General features: G+C 44.4%; 2 protein-coding genes across 4 annotated transcripts in view; both read left to right on the plus strand.

The window, feature by feature from the left end:
• Positions 1-2,936, plus strand: part of LOC135821101 (kinesin light chain 3-like) — a 32,630-nt gene extending 29,694 nt beyond the window's left edge. Inside the window, exons 15-16 of the mRNA XM_065334168.1 lie at positions 234-456; positions 1,519-2,936. Of these exons, the coding sequence (XP_065190240.1) occupies positions 234-456; positions 1,519-1,596 (301 nt within the window). The 3' untranslated portion in view covers positions 1,597-2,936. The remainder of the gene's footprint in view (positions 1-233; positions 457-1,518) is intronic.
• Positions 2,937-5,510: 2,574 nt separating this feature from the next.
• Positions 5,511-12,741, plus strand: LOC135821111 (WD repeat-containing protein 25-like). 3 transcript variants are annotated; one of them, XM_065334178.1, is made up of 4 exons: positions 5,511-6,862; positions 7,461-7,631; positions 8,237-8,377; positions 12,330-12,741. In XM_065334178.1, the coding sequence occupies exons 1-4, from the start codon at positions 5,861-5,863 to the stop codon at positions 12,552-12,554; spliced, it is 1,539 nt and encodes a 512-aa protein (XP_065190250.1). In that variant the 5' UTR covers positions 5,511-5,860; the 3' UTR covers positions 12,555-12,741. The 3 variants fall into 3 exon arrangements, with proteins under 3 accessions (XP_065190250.1, XP_065190258.1, XP_065190265.1); XM_065334186.1 differs by having other exon boundaries at positions 5,511-6,742; XM_065334193.1 differs by having other exon boundaries at positions 5,511-6,873; positions 12,330-12,468.
• The last annotated feature ends 5,045 nt before the right edge of the window (positions 12,742-17,786 follow it).

The following is a 17,786-nucleotide window of genomic DNA, read 5'->3' on the forward strand; positions in this document are numbered from 1 at the left end:
CTGAGGGTGGTGGCGTTCCTGCAGATGTGGAAAAACTCAGTCTGACTGAGTATCACGCGAGCTGTGAATTTTTTATCTTTGCAAAACGCAAACATGTCATGAATGGTCCTATGTTTTTCCAAAGAGCGGAGTATTACGCTCCACCGAGAAACAGAATTATGTCAGCCGATTTACACTGTACGGTCGTACTGTGTTGTTCCCGGCGGTGTGCCGGTGTTTTTGTCGTGCATTAGAAGTAACTCACGTACTCGCCGCTCATCCTCAGTTCCCAGGCGAGGATCCGATCCCGAAGCTGACAACGTATCTGCAAGTTCTGTACCTAGTGATAGTCCATCAACGGCACAGCTATCATCTCCACAGCCAGGAGCACCTGCAACAACTAACAATGCACTGTCACCCAGGCAAGCTGTTCTGCTCGCCACACCGTCTTCAATCGCCAGGCCAAGCTCTGTTCAGGTACATGTATGGCAATACACTCAAACTTCCCTTGTCAAAAAAACCTCTGCCCTCGAATCTGGATTGTTTCACCAACCGGAAAGCTTCTGGGTCATGTACAGTAGATCTACTACATGTATTCTGTATTTGACTGTACTGGGTCATGTACTGTGCTGTAATCAACTGTACTGTGTGTTGTTTCTGAGTTGGGAAATGGTCCGAGGCGATCTGGGCCAGAATAAGCAAAAGGAGCATCAGTGCGTAAGCTTCGGAAATTGTGTTTTCTTCTTTAACCCTCTCAGTGCCACGGGCGACTTTAGTCGCCCAAAATGAGTATGTGTGTACAAATAAATTCGTATCTCCACTTCTACACACAGGAGAGTTACAAACGACCACTCTACGTGTTCAGGAAGACCTTGGCTATCGACTCATCACATCGTTTTGTGTCCGTGAGGATAGATATCGCCAGGGCGAAGCTTGAAGCGCGCGCGCTCGGACAAACAATTGTCGCCCGTAGAAAACATGACGTATGCGCATCGCGGGTTTCTCTATTTCTTTCGCCGCAACCCATGCGTATTGGGTATCAAAATATCGAGATTTTCAGCGGCTTCCAGGCCAACTTTGTCCGAATTCCGTGCGTTGAAAGTTGACTGCCCTGCGATCGATCGCGCGCGTGAGAAAGTGCAGATGCTACGAAAATGCAGAAAACGGACTTCGCTCAGGCGCCCTCGCGAGGAAGACTATTTTCGCTGCATATTCTCTTCACAGCTGTCTGCCTGGCCATGATATCTTTCCAGAGAGCCATCGTTCGTAAAGATCCGTGGATATACAGCTGAGCTATGAAAAATTTGAGTTCAGCTCAACTCAGAAAAATTTGAATTTTTCTGACCCCCTTGGCACTGAAAGGGTTAAAAGTACTCAATGGTCCTCCAGGAATGATACCATGGCTGAACGTATGGGTTCTGAATGTGTGTGTGTGTGTGTGTGTGTGTGTGTGTGTGTGTGTGTGTGTGTGTGTGTGTGTGTGTGTGTGTGTGTGTGTGTGTGTGTGTGCACGTGTGTTTGCACCTGTCCGCTTTCCAGAGTGAGTCCTCTACACCACTACCTCGCCGTGGTCCACTTCGTGCTCTGCATCAGAACAGTAGGGATGATGCCGTTTGACAACACTCACAGCCGCAACTGCCTGCGTTACTGTTAGGAGATAGAGCAGTCACTGGCTCGTTATATTATTGAAGAAAATCAGAATGCCTTTGTCCAAGGTGCTCATGATTCCGGAAGCTGGATGGGAGCCAGCATGTACTGGAAGTCACAGCTGTACACTGTACACTGTACAGCTGTGACTTCCTACCCCGGCCGATTGTATCAGCACAGCAAGTTATGTCGGCCTGCCATACCTCACTTGTCATGCCAGTGACTCTGATGTAAGCAAGCAATGATGGTGGTTGAACCAGCCTTGCTTCGATGCCACCGTGTGCAACACGGGTACATTGCTGACTCCCATCTCTTGCTGATACGCTTGAGATCACACCTCAGTGTAGTTCAATCCTCTTCTCCTTTCGTGTACAATTCTGATAACACTGGCAATACTAGTGTCTAGTGTGAGAATCAGTGAGTGAGAACCAGTGAGTTTAAAAGAGTTAGTGTGTGAGAATCAGTGAGTGAGAATCAGTGAGTTAAGAGTTAGTGTGTGAGAATCAGTGTGTGACAACCAGTGAGTGAGGATCCATAGGAGTGAGAATTAGTGAATTGGAGTCAGTGTGTGCAGAGAAGATGAGCACCGCCTTCACTATTGTCGAGCTCATTGAAACATGATGATGAGGTCTATAACATATCCTGCCCCTATGTCAGAATTGACTATGGGCTATCTTTACTTTTTTTCTTTTTTACTGGAGTACACCAGCAAAGTCCAAAGTCACCGCTGCACCCAGCACATGCAAATAATAAATACTAGTACTACTGCTACTACATGCATGCATGTACAGCATTCACTGACAGTTTGATTATGACAGCAGTGCTTTCAACTCCGAAATTCCAGAGGTTTTTTTTCTCAGTACATGTACAATGTTATGTACTACACTGTCTCGGAATTATACTATGTATATACAGTACATGCACGGCACGTATTCCATGTAGCCGGACCAGTGAATACACACAATGTTACCCAGTCTTGTATCATTTCCGCTCAGGGATTGTCCCTAAATATTGACATTTTTTCTATATGGAAATTGCTAACAAAAATACATGTGTGAAAGGAATTTCGAAATTTCATTTTAGAAAACATCTCTTATTACGGCCGGCGTCCCATCATGTACAGGTGCTTAAAACTGCACATCACTTTGTGTATATCCGATATGTCATGTAGATACTTGCAAAGCGTGTCATGGCATAATCTGTGTTACGTCACAGCTTTACATTGTTGCATTATTTGCACTGGTTCTGATTGTGTGTTTAGTTTACACTGGTTTTCCTGTACGTACAAGTCATGCTAGCAGAGGGTTCCTAGATCCTGTTGTTCACCTTCTCTACAAGGAACAGTTAGTTGTGCATATGTTCTCTTGCTGCTCTCTACTGACACACCTGGTGTGCCCTTGCGGACAGAATGTCGGGTTACGGGGAATCACATAACAGTATATGCATACATAGGAAGAATAGATCACGGAACATCTTACCCGCCGTGTCCACGGATGTTGCTGGCCACTTCTTGAAAGCAGTGCACACACATTTCCCCAAGAACTCCCCACTGCACAAGGTGTCCAACCAGAATAACTGCAAAGTAAGCTACTCAGCAATGCTGCATACGCAATTAGTCATTTGCCAGTGCGTGGAGTAGGAAAGTCTGGGTCACCTATTGTAAGCCCAGTTGCCAATTCCCACTGAAATAACTGGCCACTGAGGCTGGATTTACAGGAGAATTTTCAAAGCCGGTTGAAAGCCTGTACATTGTGTGGTGGAAGAAACAGGTGGACATTTAGGCTGTGTTTACATGAGTTTTCAACCCGCCATGAACACAAATTGATGCAGCAAATGTTGCCGGAATTTTCGGTCCTGGACCACTTTGGTCGTGGGTCTGATCTACTCGCCTCCTACCCATAAGAGTTTGATCATTGACGGTTGTGGCATTGCTGCTGATGCAGAAAAACTCAGTCCGCGCAAGCAAGCCATGAAATTTGTTTTGTGATTGACCCGGGTTGAAAATGAGGGAACGTGCTATTGTACTACAGTAGAGTCGCGCGGCCAAGAACGTTGTTTCGAAGGGCAACCAGGACGTTCTTATTTTTTCAGCAATCTGGCTGCGTTCTTAAAAACAGTGGATCATATGTATCCCACAAGCTGCCAGAAAACCAACACCGCCGTTCTTAGCTTTAGGCTGTGGCGTTCTTAGTATTTCAGGCTGGATGTTCTTGGGCTCCACGTTCTTCAGCGAGCGACTCTACTGTAGACGGTCCATTTCTAGAGTCCCGTATTGTCGCGTGACTGCTTTGGCGGGGGAATTCACGTGTTCATGGTGTGCAATCCTGGCGGCGCATATCACATACATGTACAATGTACAAGTACTTTTAAAGTAAAGATGAACTCGGATGGCGAGCCAATATCATTACTGTATGATGAAGAAAGGAAAAGGACAAAATGTTATGAGTTATGACAAACTGTCCACCAACGTAACCAGATCTTATACCGTCAGCGAGTGCGACAAAATGGCACAAAACTGACAAGGAGTACCGAGACATTCGGCGACCTGACACCTAGCTCCAGCACTTCTCCAAGGCGCAAACCAACAACCTTCCAACTTGGAAGGCTCAGGTTAAAGTAGGCTGCGCTTACATGAGAATTTTCAACCCGGGTCAAGTTCAGTCCGGGTTGAAAGTCTGTACTATGGAAAAAGTAGGTGGGTCACTGACCGGGTGTTTACATGAAGACAGTTGACCCGGGTCAATTATTTATATGCCGCCAAAAGTCCACTTCTAGAGTCATGTATCGTCATGTGAATACTTTTGCGCGAAATTTGCCTGTGCAGTGCTGTTCAAACCTGGCGCGAGATACGCACAGAGGTACGATAGTACGATTTCAACCCTCCCCCCCCCCCCCCCCAAGGGGCGGGTTGAAATCAACCGGGGGCGAAATTTCAACCCGGGTCAAGCGCAATGCGTCATGTAAACGCGCCAGTCAACCTTTGTTCATTGCGTGTTGAAACTTGACCCGGGTTGAAACGTCTCGTGTAAACACAGCCGTAAGTATGGTGCTGTGGAACGTTTTCTCGAATTCAACCCGGGTCAAGCTCAACTCTCTCTTTGTATTGGCCGGTGTTCTCACTGTGCTATGAGATGCTGTAATAAATAAATAAATAATAAATAACTCATTTATGACTATAAACTCTCTCTATGATTTTCGCAGGACACCACCATGCCTGATACATGTATATCAAGTGTTGGCCGATCTATGTAATATATATAATAATATTCGCGGGATCCGCATTAGCATCACCTGAATGTTCAGAAACACACAAGCTATAGCCTTCGCTTCCGCAGGCCACCACTATGCCTTTACACCTTAGTGGCGAATGCAGACCTCACAACTTACACAAGTGAGTCAGGGGCCGATCTATGTTCATGCCTAAATCTTCTATGGCTCACCTGAAGGAGCATTAGTCGGGCACTGATTCCGATGAGCTTTGCCCCGAGCCAATCAGACAAGGAGAGCCATGTCAAATTCCATCAAGAAGACTTTCCATATTTGGGCATTGGGCTTGCTGACGTGCGCTATCACTATCCGCAGAGAAGTGCTATTCAGATTTAAGTATTGTCAGAGTAGTACTGTACTGTATATTTGCATGCATGCTCGGCCTGACCTGGCAGAGAAAATTGAAACTTGACTGTGAAACAAGAAAAGAATTGCTATGGAGTTGGGTACGACTCCCTAGCTGGTTTGAGGGAAAGATGCAAACAGGAAAAGTCTGAAGAAAAAATTGATTGTCACCACTTTTGACTACAAAAATATTATTATAGTTTTACTGTAGTTCGTACTTTTGACGTTTGTGATTTTGAAAATTCAAAAAAAACTTGTGCCCAATTAGCCAAAGCAAATTATAGAAAAGCCAATTGATCAAAACGACTATGGTCGAGTACGTATATAGTTAGAGTGAAATAATAATTATAGGTAGCGCTGCTAATGTTTGAAGTGGTTCTTTGGAGACGAACAGCTACCAGCTGTATACTTACCGGTTTACCTAGAAGTTACCAGTAGAATCTATTAGCAAGTGCATGCAGAATGTAATCAACGTATAACGTTGTAAAATAATTATTAATTGTCGCTGTGTAATATTGTGCAGGTGAGTATCACGTTCCTTGGTATTTAGAGAGATATTTTAGTTTTGCGTTGGGTCGGGTCGACGTCCAGTGTGCCTTGATACCTCTCCACTCTTACATTGATGATGGATGGTATTGCAAGTTCTTACAATGACATGAGTGATTCAGAGTCAGATGATGACAAGAAACAAACAGTTCCTAATGTAGCACATGCAGCATGCATTGCTCATCAGGCACATTATCTAGCAGCAGCATCAGCAGAATCAGCAGCAGGAAGCAGGCAGTGTGCCAGGGCAGGGGATACGGCAGAACAAGAAGCTATCAATGTGCAAAGTGGACAGGCTGCAACAGTCAGTAAACTACCGCCATCATCCAGGAAGATTGTACCGTGCAAGGCTCTATTGGACGATGATACTCAGCATGATGACTGCTCACAGCAATATGTTAGAAGTGAGGCAAGTGTGACGGCATTGCTACTAGCTCAACGGCAAGTTCCGCCACCTAGTACTGCAGCATCTTCAACAGCTGATGATGAGTCAAGAGCTGCGGTCTCTGTGCAGGTGATTGAGGGCAATGATATCAGCATTAATCGTATCTTATCACGTCCACCGGTTCACATAGCCAGTCTTCTCTCCACTTCACCTGGTCATAGGCCTGGTTGCAGGCCGCCCAGAAGAAAAATTCACTCGTTCAGTGGTCACACAGCGTCAGTTATGAAGCTTGCTTGGCATTGCCCCGGTGGTCAGATTCTGGCATCATGTGGTATGGATGGCTTACTTTGCTTCTGGGAGCCATGGGTCAAGCGCCAGTGTGTCAAGAAGATGTCTCCTCACAAGTCACTGGCTATTCGCTGTGGAATGTGGTACAGCACTGGTAGCGCTGGCATCACAACTAGAAACTCTGGTACTGGTGTCGCCGATGCAGCTAGCAACCCTGTCCACTTCCTCTCTGGTGGCTATGACAAGTGCCTGCGCTTGCTTGATGTTGAATACGATAAATGCGTAGTGAGTTTACTGCACCCTCATCATGTAACGGCCGTTGCAAGACATCCGACTCACCGTTCAGTTGTTGTCACAGGCACGTCGCAATGTTCTCTTGCGGCCTGGGATGTGCAAAGTGGCAAGGTACATTTGAAGTATGTTGCAACATTGTACTTGGAAGTATGCATGGGATATATGTACTTGAGAGGGTGGAATGTACAGTGCTGCTGCTCAATGAAATCCAGTCGCGTCACTCAAGTTTGCGCCTTGCATCATTTCGCAGCCCAGCATTCGCAGGTCTATGGCTGCACAATGCCCAGTGCGTACTTGAGTGACGTGACTGCTGGATTTCATTGAGCAGTACTGTACTTGAGATGGTGCCGTGGTAGTAGAGGGGGGGTTAAAGGATACTAATAAAGGGTTGAGGATGTGGGAGGGCTTTAGTGACCTTAGCCTGCAATCATTCTCCATGGTTGTCCTTGTCTTTCATCGTCCACTGTCCTGCTGTGTTCTCATTTCTTCCTCATTGTAGATTCTTCTGCATTGAAATTGTCCACAACCATGATGCCAGTGGGCATTGGGTGGCGTCGAGCTGCTTTGCAACTTTATCATATTTTTATGTTGTGTATGTGTGTGTGTGTGTGTGTGTGTGTGTGTGTGTGTGTGTGTGTGTGTGTGTGTGTGTGTGTGTGTGTGTGTATATGTGTGCATGCATGCGCGTGCCTGCGTGGGTAACATGCAGAAACTTCACGATTGCACACAGGCGGCAGGGCAGGTGCAGGATATTTTGTTTTTACCGGACAATGAGCGTTTTGTCGTGGCTTGCGACACGCACAGGCGCAGTGATGCTGATAAGTCACTGGGTGTTTGGGACTTTGCCTCTGGCGTGCGCTTATTGGAGCAGCTATACCCTGTGAGTGGTGATGCTGGTCATGGTGATGATGTGCATGCCACTGGTGTTCTGCTTACACTGCACTCGCTGCACTTAGAGTGTAGAGCCTGGTGATGTAATTGTTCTCACAGGGGTCATTCGTGTTTGATCGACATGTTTTTGGCAGAGGGGCAAAGAGACTTTGTGTGAGTGTCACATACCATCTTTTTTTATTTATTCTGAAATTCTTATCTCCTCTACTAATTAGCAGCAAAGAAACGCAGCCTACATTAGCTCTGTTTCTGGTACTGAACATGTTTTACATGTACTTGTGATATAAACCTTAATTTACCTTATGATGTGTTCCTTTGGATTGTTGTGTTAATATAGACGTGTACAGACTGGCGTATACTGTAAAACAGGTTATTTTCGGTGTGACTTTAATTTTGGTGCTTTTGGTCGAAATACCAGGCACCTAAATTCAGATTACACCTCAATGGCACAATAGTATGTGCTGCATGTGAAGGGAGTGCTGGCTACCTAATTCTAAGTTACACCTGAAACCCATCAGGTGCCTGACACCGAAATTTTAATACACCGACATTTGCATGTTTTACAGTAGCTCTCTGCTGCCTGTGTTCTATTAGGAACCATATTCATGTACTCGTCTGTGTATGGACAAGGCTCAGAAGAACTTCTTGGCCCAATCCAATGCTGGGCATACAGCTATTTTTCAAGCCAGTCCACCCTACAGACTCAATAAGTTCAAGAGATTCGACAAGCATCAGGTAAGTTCCAGATCTGTGTGCTTGTGAGTTGTTGTTCCTTGTGTCCGGTCTTGAAAGTCCAGTATCTTAGTTTAAACTTTCCCTCTGCCTTGTTCTGCACCAGAATCACAGGCAATAATGGTAGCACTGAATAGCAGACCAGACAAATCTGTAGAAAACTGTACATGTATCTGTAATGTGTGTCACATAGCATGTGTATTTTGGTCTGTAGATTTGGATCTCATAAATTTTGAAATTAAATTTTGTCAATGTGCATCTCCTCCATCCGAAATCATAATCATAATAATAATTATTATTATGCACTTACGCGTCAATGTCAGCGGTGGTAAACCACCCACATATTCGCACATGCTGAATAGACTTATGAAATGAGCACCGAGCATTAAATGCGGCATGGAAATAAAAGCATTGAAAAAAAGAAGAAGAAAAAACGCTAGAGCTGTTAGCCAGTTACAGGTCTGCTCTCGATATAACAACTCTCACTTGTACATAAACCTCGCTAGTACGTAAAAAAATCGAATCCCGCGCCGAAACAGCATCACTCTCATACAAATTTTGTTCTACGCAACGTAATCCTACATAACATAAACCTCGATGTAGCACACGCCACGGCGCGGTCCCCGGCGTACGCACTCTCGATACAACGTAAATTCACTTGCATTGTACGATCAAGTGGTAGCTGTAGCTAGGTAGTTTAGGCCAGTTTAGTCCGTCCTACATAGCGTAAACCTCGGCATAACACACCCTACGGCGCGATCCCCGACGTGCGCACTCTCGATATAATGTAGATTCACGCGCGCGGTACAATCAAGCTGTAGCCATAGCTAGCCAGTTTAGTCCTATTGTGCATATACTCTGCGGTATTGATGGTATCCGATGTCGATGGTGGTACAGTGTGTATATGTTTGCACGGTTGAACCCGCCTTGTAACACCCTTCATTTTGTGGTACATCTTGTATTTTACACACGGTTTTCTGCATAACAGTCATAACTCTCGATATAATATAATTTTTGCGTGGTCCCAGAGATTACGTTATATGGAGAGTAGACCTGTAGTTGTAGAACGTCAGTACCGTCGGTCAGTGTCGTGCAATGTTATCGCATGAGCTGATTGTTTAGTAACTGGTGGTGTTTGTGGACAGTATAGCGTAACTTTTAGTTCCTTGGTCCTGTCTCTTTTGTATAAAAAATAAATAAATAAATAAAGGAACGGCAACAGAAATAGAAATACAATAGAGAGGTTTCGCATAACGTAATTACGTTAGTAAAAAACGTAGTCGATCTACGGAAAGTCTTACGTAAACTGCATGCGCATCTGTGTTCCGCCATACGGAGTTTTCAAATCACGTAGCTGCCCTTGGCAACTCCGAACGCGGCAGTGTACGACCAGATCGACCTGGGGAGAGAGTCATAAATTTGTACACCAATCCACTTACGGACCAGCTACGTTATCAGAGCCCTATCTACGTACTCTACATAGACAACTTACCGTAAGCGGAGTGCAAACTCGCGAATTCACGGGTTTTTCCCGCCCACTAACGTAAAGTTGCTCAACTTTACGTAGTGCAGAACCTCTCTAATAACAAGACGTACCCGCTAAGGAACACATGACAGCATGGGGCAGATTGAACAGAGGACACAGACACAGGATAATGGGCATTGTCGACTCCGGTTTGAGAATAATCCAGTAATATGCTGGCAGGTGGATGCAAATCCACGCACTACGTTATTATTAAAGAGAGGAATTTTATCGGTATTGAAGATGTTTTAAAATTATTATTACCACAGCAGTTATGAGAATCAACAATGTGATATTTTGGAGCAATATTATGTGGTTTTAGTCGTAAACGCCACCATTGGACTTGCAGACAGCCTTGCAAAGGTCCTTCCACTCCCCTCTGCCCTGTGCAATCTCCCAGAGGGAGAGGAGATCAGACAACGTCTTGAGTCCCCTCCGTCCCACTCTCTGCAGGTCACGGGATAGCACGATAGGCAGAGTCGTTCTTGGCCGTCCTCTCCACACTTTTTCCTTCACCTGGTAGTAGTTGATCATAGCCGCCACAGCAGGACATCCGTCACGCATGCGCAGTATATGGCCAAAGAGTCTCCATATGGCTAGGCGAACAAAGTTAGTTATCGGTTGTGCTTTGCACCTCTTGTAGAGAGCAGCCTTGCTTATTGTTTGTGGCCACCTGATACCGATGAGATTACGCAACTGCCTGCAGTGAAACGAGTCCAATTGGGCCTCGGCCACTGAAGTGGGTGCCCAGGTGCCGCTATTGTACAGTAAGACTGGAATCACGAATGTGTTGTACAGCCTCAGTCTCAATTCTTCTCGTACTAATGTTCTCCGTTTCCAAAGACTATACATTGCTCTGTAGGATGCTGTAGCGAGCTGTTTTCGCCTGGTGATGTCTTCGTCGTCACCAATCAGGGAACCTAACTTTTTCGTCACTCTCCATTCTTCCGAGACTCGATCCTGCTGCCGGGTTAGTTTTGTGTTTCGGTCTTCTCTGCGTTGACATGGAGATTCCATTGCTTGAGAACTGTTGCGGTAAGAGGTTCAAGCTGTGCTAGCCAGGCAGATGAGGTACTGACTAAATCGGTGTCGTTCGCGTAGATGATGTCGACGGAAATCATAGTACATGTATTTAATATTCCGATGAGTTGAGGGAATGGAAAAGGGAAAACGGTCTGATGAAAACATTGCCTCAGATACTGAGCCAATAAGAAATGTAAAAAATAGAAGAAAAACACATGGAAACGAGTTATGAAGCAACTATCCACGACTATAACAAGATAGTAGTAGTCAGAAAGTGCGATAACAGGGCACAAAACTGACAGGCTACTGAAACATTCAATGACCTGCGACTTAGCTCTTAACACATCACCAGTGCGCAAAACCAACAGCCTTCCAACTTGGAAGGTTGACGGTTAGGTAGGACCGAAGAGGGGAAGGTAAGTGCAGCGGAAACGTGCACAAGCTAAAGTCCCACGGCAACAAAGAATGCCGAATGTTGCAGGACGATGACGAGACCAGTTAATAACACGACAATGCGGTCTAACTACAAATTACAATTCGAAGCAGCAAAGCAACATACCACCCAACTTGGGTGGGTCAGCAATATCAGAGATGAAGGAAGGGGAAGCTTTGCAAAAACGAATTGTACAAAACCGGACGCCAATATCTAATGGTATTCCTCATGCATGACACTACTGTGGACGAGATGTGTTGCAGCTAAGGGTGCGTTCTTAAATCCTCTCGGAAAAGTTGGAGACTCTCCGAAAAGTTCGAGAGCTGTTCTTATACCCTCTCCGACTTTTAGGAGGCTCTCCAAAGCTCTCCAAGCTTCAGAGTTGGTTGACACTTGGAGATTCCCGCGGTTTGGGATCAGCGCATGCGAACTACGACTAAAAGCCACGTGTTGATCATGGGTGTACGCATTTCCCTTTTCGCATACACACAAGTGCATACTACATTCACTCAGGACCCTTTGGCACTTCATTTTGCTTGACATGTGCAGAATATCTCCGAATTCTTCGAGACCCGTTCTTGAATAATCCCAGTTTCTTCCACTTCTCTTTTCTTCTTCTCCTGGAAGCTAGAGAATATATAAGAACGCACCCTAAGTCTCAGGTCATTGAATGTCTCAGTAGCCTGTCAGTTTTTTGCCTTATCGCACTTTCTGACTGCTTATTATCTTGTTACAGTCGTTGATACTTTTGAAGTAGTTGCTTCATAACTCGTTCCCATGTGTTTTTCTTCTATTTTTACAAAAAAATTGACTGTCACCACCGGGACTCAGGACCAGGACATTTATTTTAGATGATTCTGTCTGAAGGTGTGCTTACATTGCAATGGCTGATTAGAAGTAACTGATTTACTTGAGTCTGCCGTTGCCTTGTTGCTACTGCTGCTGCTGCTGTCTTTCCTTTCCTGCTTATGTGCTAGATATCTGGTTATCCTATGGGGGTAAGCGTGTCACGCGACGGCCAATTTCTCTACTCACCCTCATCCACAGGTCATCTGAACTGCTATAGCTATCAGACCAGTAAGATTGTCAAGTCGTGGCCGGTGGGAGAACAGACTATACTGATTGATGTGGCACATCACCCTTTGCTGCCATCTGCCCTTGCCACATCGACTTGGGATGGTGGCATTGACCTTTGGATGTGACTCAGTGCATACCTTCTTTATAATTACAGATGTCTGTTCTTGTTGATTTTGTCCTTCGCTGAGAATTTCCAGCTACTCTGACCTCATTAGTAAACTGTATTGTTTGTATGAGAGTCGGTCGGAGTGAGTTTTCTGCATGCGCAGGGGAAATCATTGGTTACTGTTAGACTTAGTTCACAACTGCAGAGATTAAGGGCATGTTTGATTGGTGAATCCGGATTCAGATCACTGATCAGAGTCACTGGAGCAGTCAGAACAACAGTTACGAAGTACCAATCAAACAGAACGGCGAATATTTTTGCCGGAAATATTATAGAACTCATGATAGCTCATCGTGCCGCGAACTTCAAAATTTCCACAGAGTTCAAAGATGTTTACGTTGCTCAAGATGCAAAGGCAAAACAAACTTGAAATGCAACTACAACCGGAGAAGAAGCTTCGAAGACAGCCAACAAATCAATCATGGACGTGGGGAGCGCCGTGTAATGTGCAAAATCACATGTAGACCTCCATGTACATCACCATGCCCTTTCGTAATCACTGACATGCCAAAATCCATTCGAATCAAAACAAAAAAACAAAACTCATTGCGTAGTCCTGTCAGGTTTTCATTGGGCTTTGCAACATGCTCTGGCTGCTCCAGCCCCGGGGGTCGGAGTGGTCAGAACATGTTCTGAACACTCCAAAACCAGAGCAGACCAGTGCAGACCAATCAAACGCCCCTGTTCTAAACGATCCTGTTCCGGATCCGACCAATCAAACGCGCCCTAAGTGTGTTGCTCCTGATGATGCTTGTATCAAAATGAATCCCTTGGTATGTGACTACATGATGCATTGTACATGTATGTATCCACATCAGGGAGCCGTATACAGTGTACACCGGGGGGAGTTAATACTTGGGAACCTCAGAATGTGCTAACCTTTCCAAACTAGTGACTAACAGTCCACCAAGGTAACGAGATAATATACAGTCAGATAGTGCGACAACACAATTTTCAATATTCTCTAAAATTAATATTAGCTCAACATCCGAGTTTTTTTCTCTTCAATCCTGATAATATTGGTTGATTTTTTCTTTTAATACTTGTACATGTATACTGCTATACTGTAAAACAGCTAATTTTAGCAACGGTGATATTTTAGCGACTTTAGCAAAAGGAGTGTTTTCACCGAAGTTTTGCCCCTCCAATCGAAAATTTGCATGTACAGTACAGTACAAGTCGTCCTTCTTTATAAAGTCTGAAGCTCGGATCGCTAAAATATTTGATCGTGAATTGGTCCAGATTCAGAAAACTCTAAAAAAAATACCCACTTAAATTTAGCCGTTCTACAGTAGTACTCGAGAACACGTCCATTCCACGAACAGGCTGTCAGCTGCACCAAATAAAGCAAGAAGTTCGCAATATTTCGCCCATTGGGCATCATTGATGCAGGAGATAGCCTCTGTTGAACTGTCAGTATACGGCGAGATATACCAAAATAAGAGACAGAAGCCTCCAGTGACCGTGAGTGGAGAACTGAAAAGATCTGAAATAGAGCTCGGTCCCATTGTGCCCTGGTATCCCTAGATTGGTTCCTGGCAAAAAAAAACGGGTTGAGGTGGGTCGAAATGAATGGACGATGTCCCTCAGTCTCGGCTCCTGTCGTAGGTAAAACTCTTGGAATAATTGATTTCGATCACATCCACCCAATTCTTCTGTTTGTTTAGTTTGATTACCGGTAGTCGGTACGCTTTCCTGCTAAGTTACCTACATCAAAATTGCCATGAGAAACGTTAATGGAACAAGCTTCGGGCGCCAGGACCTGTCAATTAACATCCTCAAATCTCTCCCACTCTCGCCAAAAACACCTCGGCAGAATGCATAACCTCATGCACATAAAGTGAATGACCAACTTGAAAGGTGCAAGTGTGAAGAAACCAAACAAGAGTGTGATGTAGTGCGACAACACTAGACAACCAAGGGACGAACCTAACGAGTGGTTGACAACCTACCAAGCAGCCCAAGTGTGAATTCAATTTGTTCTCTGTTTGCAGAGGCTAGGCTTCCTAGTGCTTCCTTGGCTACTCTTCTTTGTGCTGTTGCTATCACATCACTACTGTGTAGAATTCATTGTGCTTGGTCAGTTTCTTTTGCCTGCATTCCACCTGATGAGAAGCTGATGAAAGTTCCAGTGGAAGAATTTTTGAGGATGTTGATTGTGAGGAGCCGGAAGCTTGTTCTTTCCCAGATAGTTTTGTAGTTGCTTGCCAAATCATTTAAATTGGTTTACCTTCAGAAGTGATCAAGCGATGTGCACGGACACGGACCCGAGTCAAACGGGATCCACGGAAATCAGTGGCGCATCCTCTACCATCATCATGGTTATACGACTTCCTAGTTCACGTAAGGTAATGTGCTTCTGCTGATAAATTGTGGTTATGCTGGACTTTGGATGCACCTGCCAATAGTCAGTTGTATGCGCAAAAGGCCTTTGAGTTAAAAATAGTATTAGAGCGAGGTTGGTGTTGTCGTCTGGGAGACGACCAATCAACGGCTTTCCCGCCAGGGGCCAAATCAGAATTTAAAAGCCCGCTCAATCGTCAGGTGCGTACAACTTTGTGTACTCAGTTTCATACGGAACACGGTGCAGACCACTTCTCCCTTCAGGGAGTTGTAACATACTGTAAATATACAAATTTTCGGCAGCTATTTAATTTCGGCTATATTCGGCACCGACCCAAAACGCCTAAATTAAAACGCCGATGAAAGTTTCACAACATCTGTCGCACTATACCATGCCCTCTACCCCACGCCGAAAATAAATCGCCGCCGAAATGTCAAAAATCGTGAAATGCCGAAATTTTGCAGCGCCGAAATTTTGTATATTTACAGTAGGTATTTACATGATTGTACTCCCTGGTGCAGATCCTGAACCCCATATAAACTTTGATATAATAATCATCATCATTATTATGGTGTGCATCTAAAAACTGCGCCTTTCAGAAATGGGTAACGGTCGATCTGTATAACTTTCCTTTGTCCAAAGCTAGCTGAGCCTGCATAGATACCCAATCCGGCGCACTCACTGTAGGTATGGAAAGGGGCAATCCCCTAAAGATCTCCGTTTTGATGATCTCTTCTGGATACTTTGTGACGATTCGCGTTCTTGTCCTTAGATTTCGTATAAAGAATAGACGAATTGCAAGCCATTCTTCTTTTCCATCGTGTACGTGTCCTCGTTCCTCATTCTTCATTCCAGTTGGCTTAAAAGCGAAGACTAGCCAAGCTTGCTTGGTGATGTCAACGCGAAACAGCTGATACAAGTCTACCCTCGTTAGTAGACCACCCCGGGGGTTTCAATTTTTTGTCTTATAACGAGTATTACCGTATTTTCCCCAATAAATGTACAGTACTTTTATTTTTTCAAAGGTGGTCAGACGTACTACTATAGGAGACTGTACTAGTATTGGAGACGTGTGCTTTTATTGTTTCTGGAAAGATTGCTCGGACTGCCTGGGTTGGGTGGCAAACAACTCGTGATAATGATACTGTACGGCTGTAAATACATCCAATCATGGTAAGAAACAGTGTACAAAGACACAAAGATGATAAACGGGTAAGAAAAACGAACTTCGTACTTACATGTAGGTGAACCCTGGTACCTATACCCCAGTAATCACATCATACCGGCATGATTGTACTATTATTAGAGATGTGTCCTTTTATAATTTTGATCCACACTCAACATGTGCTACAATTGGAGACGTATTAGTATTGGAGACGTGTACGTTTAATGGGGAAAATACGGTATATACTAACGTTATCCGGACTTGCATGTGTATATTTCAGGCATGAGGGGATTTTGGAACGTTGTCTACTAATATATTTTTCCTTGTCAGTAATGCCGTTCTGTGTGGAGTGTACACGTACATGGGGTGTCTGTTGTGAATGATCCATGTGCTTCTACATGCGCTAGAGTACTGCTACCTTACAAGCAAGAGGATAATAAATTATTATAACCCCGGGGATTATACTCTTTTTACAAGGCCACTACCGGGGGGGGGATAACAGGCATAGGCAGTGACCTTGTACGGTGGCAGTGCCCTAGTATAGTGTACGTATCGTGCACAGGGATTTAATACATTTAAATTATAGTATAAAAACCTCCAGTCATTTTCGTGTTCTAAAAAGCAGTTAATATTTCTGGTAATCACTCATATAAAAGACCTGGTGCTATAAAAAACCTGTATAAAAAACCTGGTGCTGTAAAAAACCTGTATAAAAAACCTGGTGCTGTAAAAAACCTGGTGCTATAAAAACCACTTTTTAGGAAAATGACTGGAGGTTTTTATACTATAATTTAAATAGAATATAAGCTTCGCCCTCGTGTTTACGGGGAAAAAAAACCTCGGCTTCGCCTCGGGTTTTTATTTCCCGTAAACACTCGGGACTCAGCTTATATTCTATACTTAAATCCCGTGTGGGATGTATACTGGCTCATACTAGACGAGCGCTGATTGGCTGGAAACAGGCGCACCGCACCATGGTATAAACGTGGAACATAAGCTGAACACAAAATGAGGCGAAGCCGAGGTTTGTGTGATACTGTAAGAGTTGAAACAGAAAGTGTGACGAGCTCTGAATGATTTGCAAACAAAATTCCCACTTCAACTAGTAGCGGGCACAAAGTTTACCAGCCCTACCATGCATCACACATAATTATGTCTTCTATTTCTCTCAGAGGAGTGAAGGAATAACATACGGTGTAACGCTTCTTGAGTCAGGGCCTAGGAGTCGTCCGTAATTATCGAAGACTGATTAAAAAATCCGTCCTCGTGCAAAATTTTATCAGATCCCCCCCGTTTTTCCCCCAATTTTTTCCCCTGGTATTAGCGATACTCGTACCTATCTTAAAACAAAAAAATGTGACACATGACTGCACCCTTATAAACAGCCTTGTCAAGTACCAATCGTATTCGACGGAAATGTTTGGGATTTGTACCGATAATTCGAAGTTTGCAAAGCTGTACATTACTTTGTAGTACAGAGTACGTACACATGCACACGTTACACAAGGGAATGGTCTCAAACTGCGGAGAGTGCTCAATGCAAGCGAGGCAGAGCTTCATCACACACAAGCGGAAAAACCGTCAGAGATCAAATTCCATTACACAGTGTTTCACCGTTCAAGCAACGGATCATCAGATGGATGATCAAACAAAGTATGATACACTGGTTATATAATTATATG

This window comes from Sycon ciliatum, chromosome 1 (genome assembly GCF_964019385.1).
Source record: "Sycon ciliatum chromosome 1, ocSycCili1.1, whole genome shotgun sequence".
Classification (NCBI taxonomy): domain Eukaryota; kingdom Metazoa; phylum Porifera; class Calcarea; order Leucosolenida; family Sycettidae; genus Sycon; species Sycon ciliatum.

Excerpts from the sequence above, each read along its gene's own strand:
- LOC135821111 (XM_065334178.1), top strand. The coding sequence starts at position 5,861 with ATGATGGATGGTATTGCAAGTTCTTACAATGACATGAGTGATTCAGAG. Across the intron at positions 7,632-8,236 it reads TATTGGAGCAGCTATACCCT|GAACCATATTCATGTACTCG; the intron begins GTGAGTGGTGAT and ends GTGTTCTATTAG. Across the intron at positions 8,378-12,329 it reads AGAGATTCGACAAGCATCAG|ATATCTGGTTATCCTATGGG; the intron begins GTAAGTTCCAGA and ends CTTATGTGCTAG.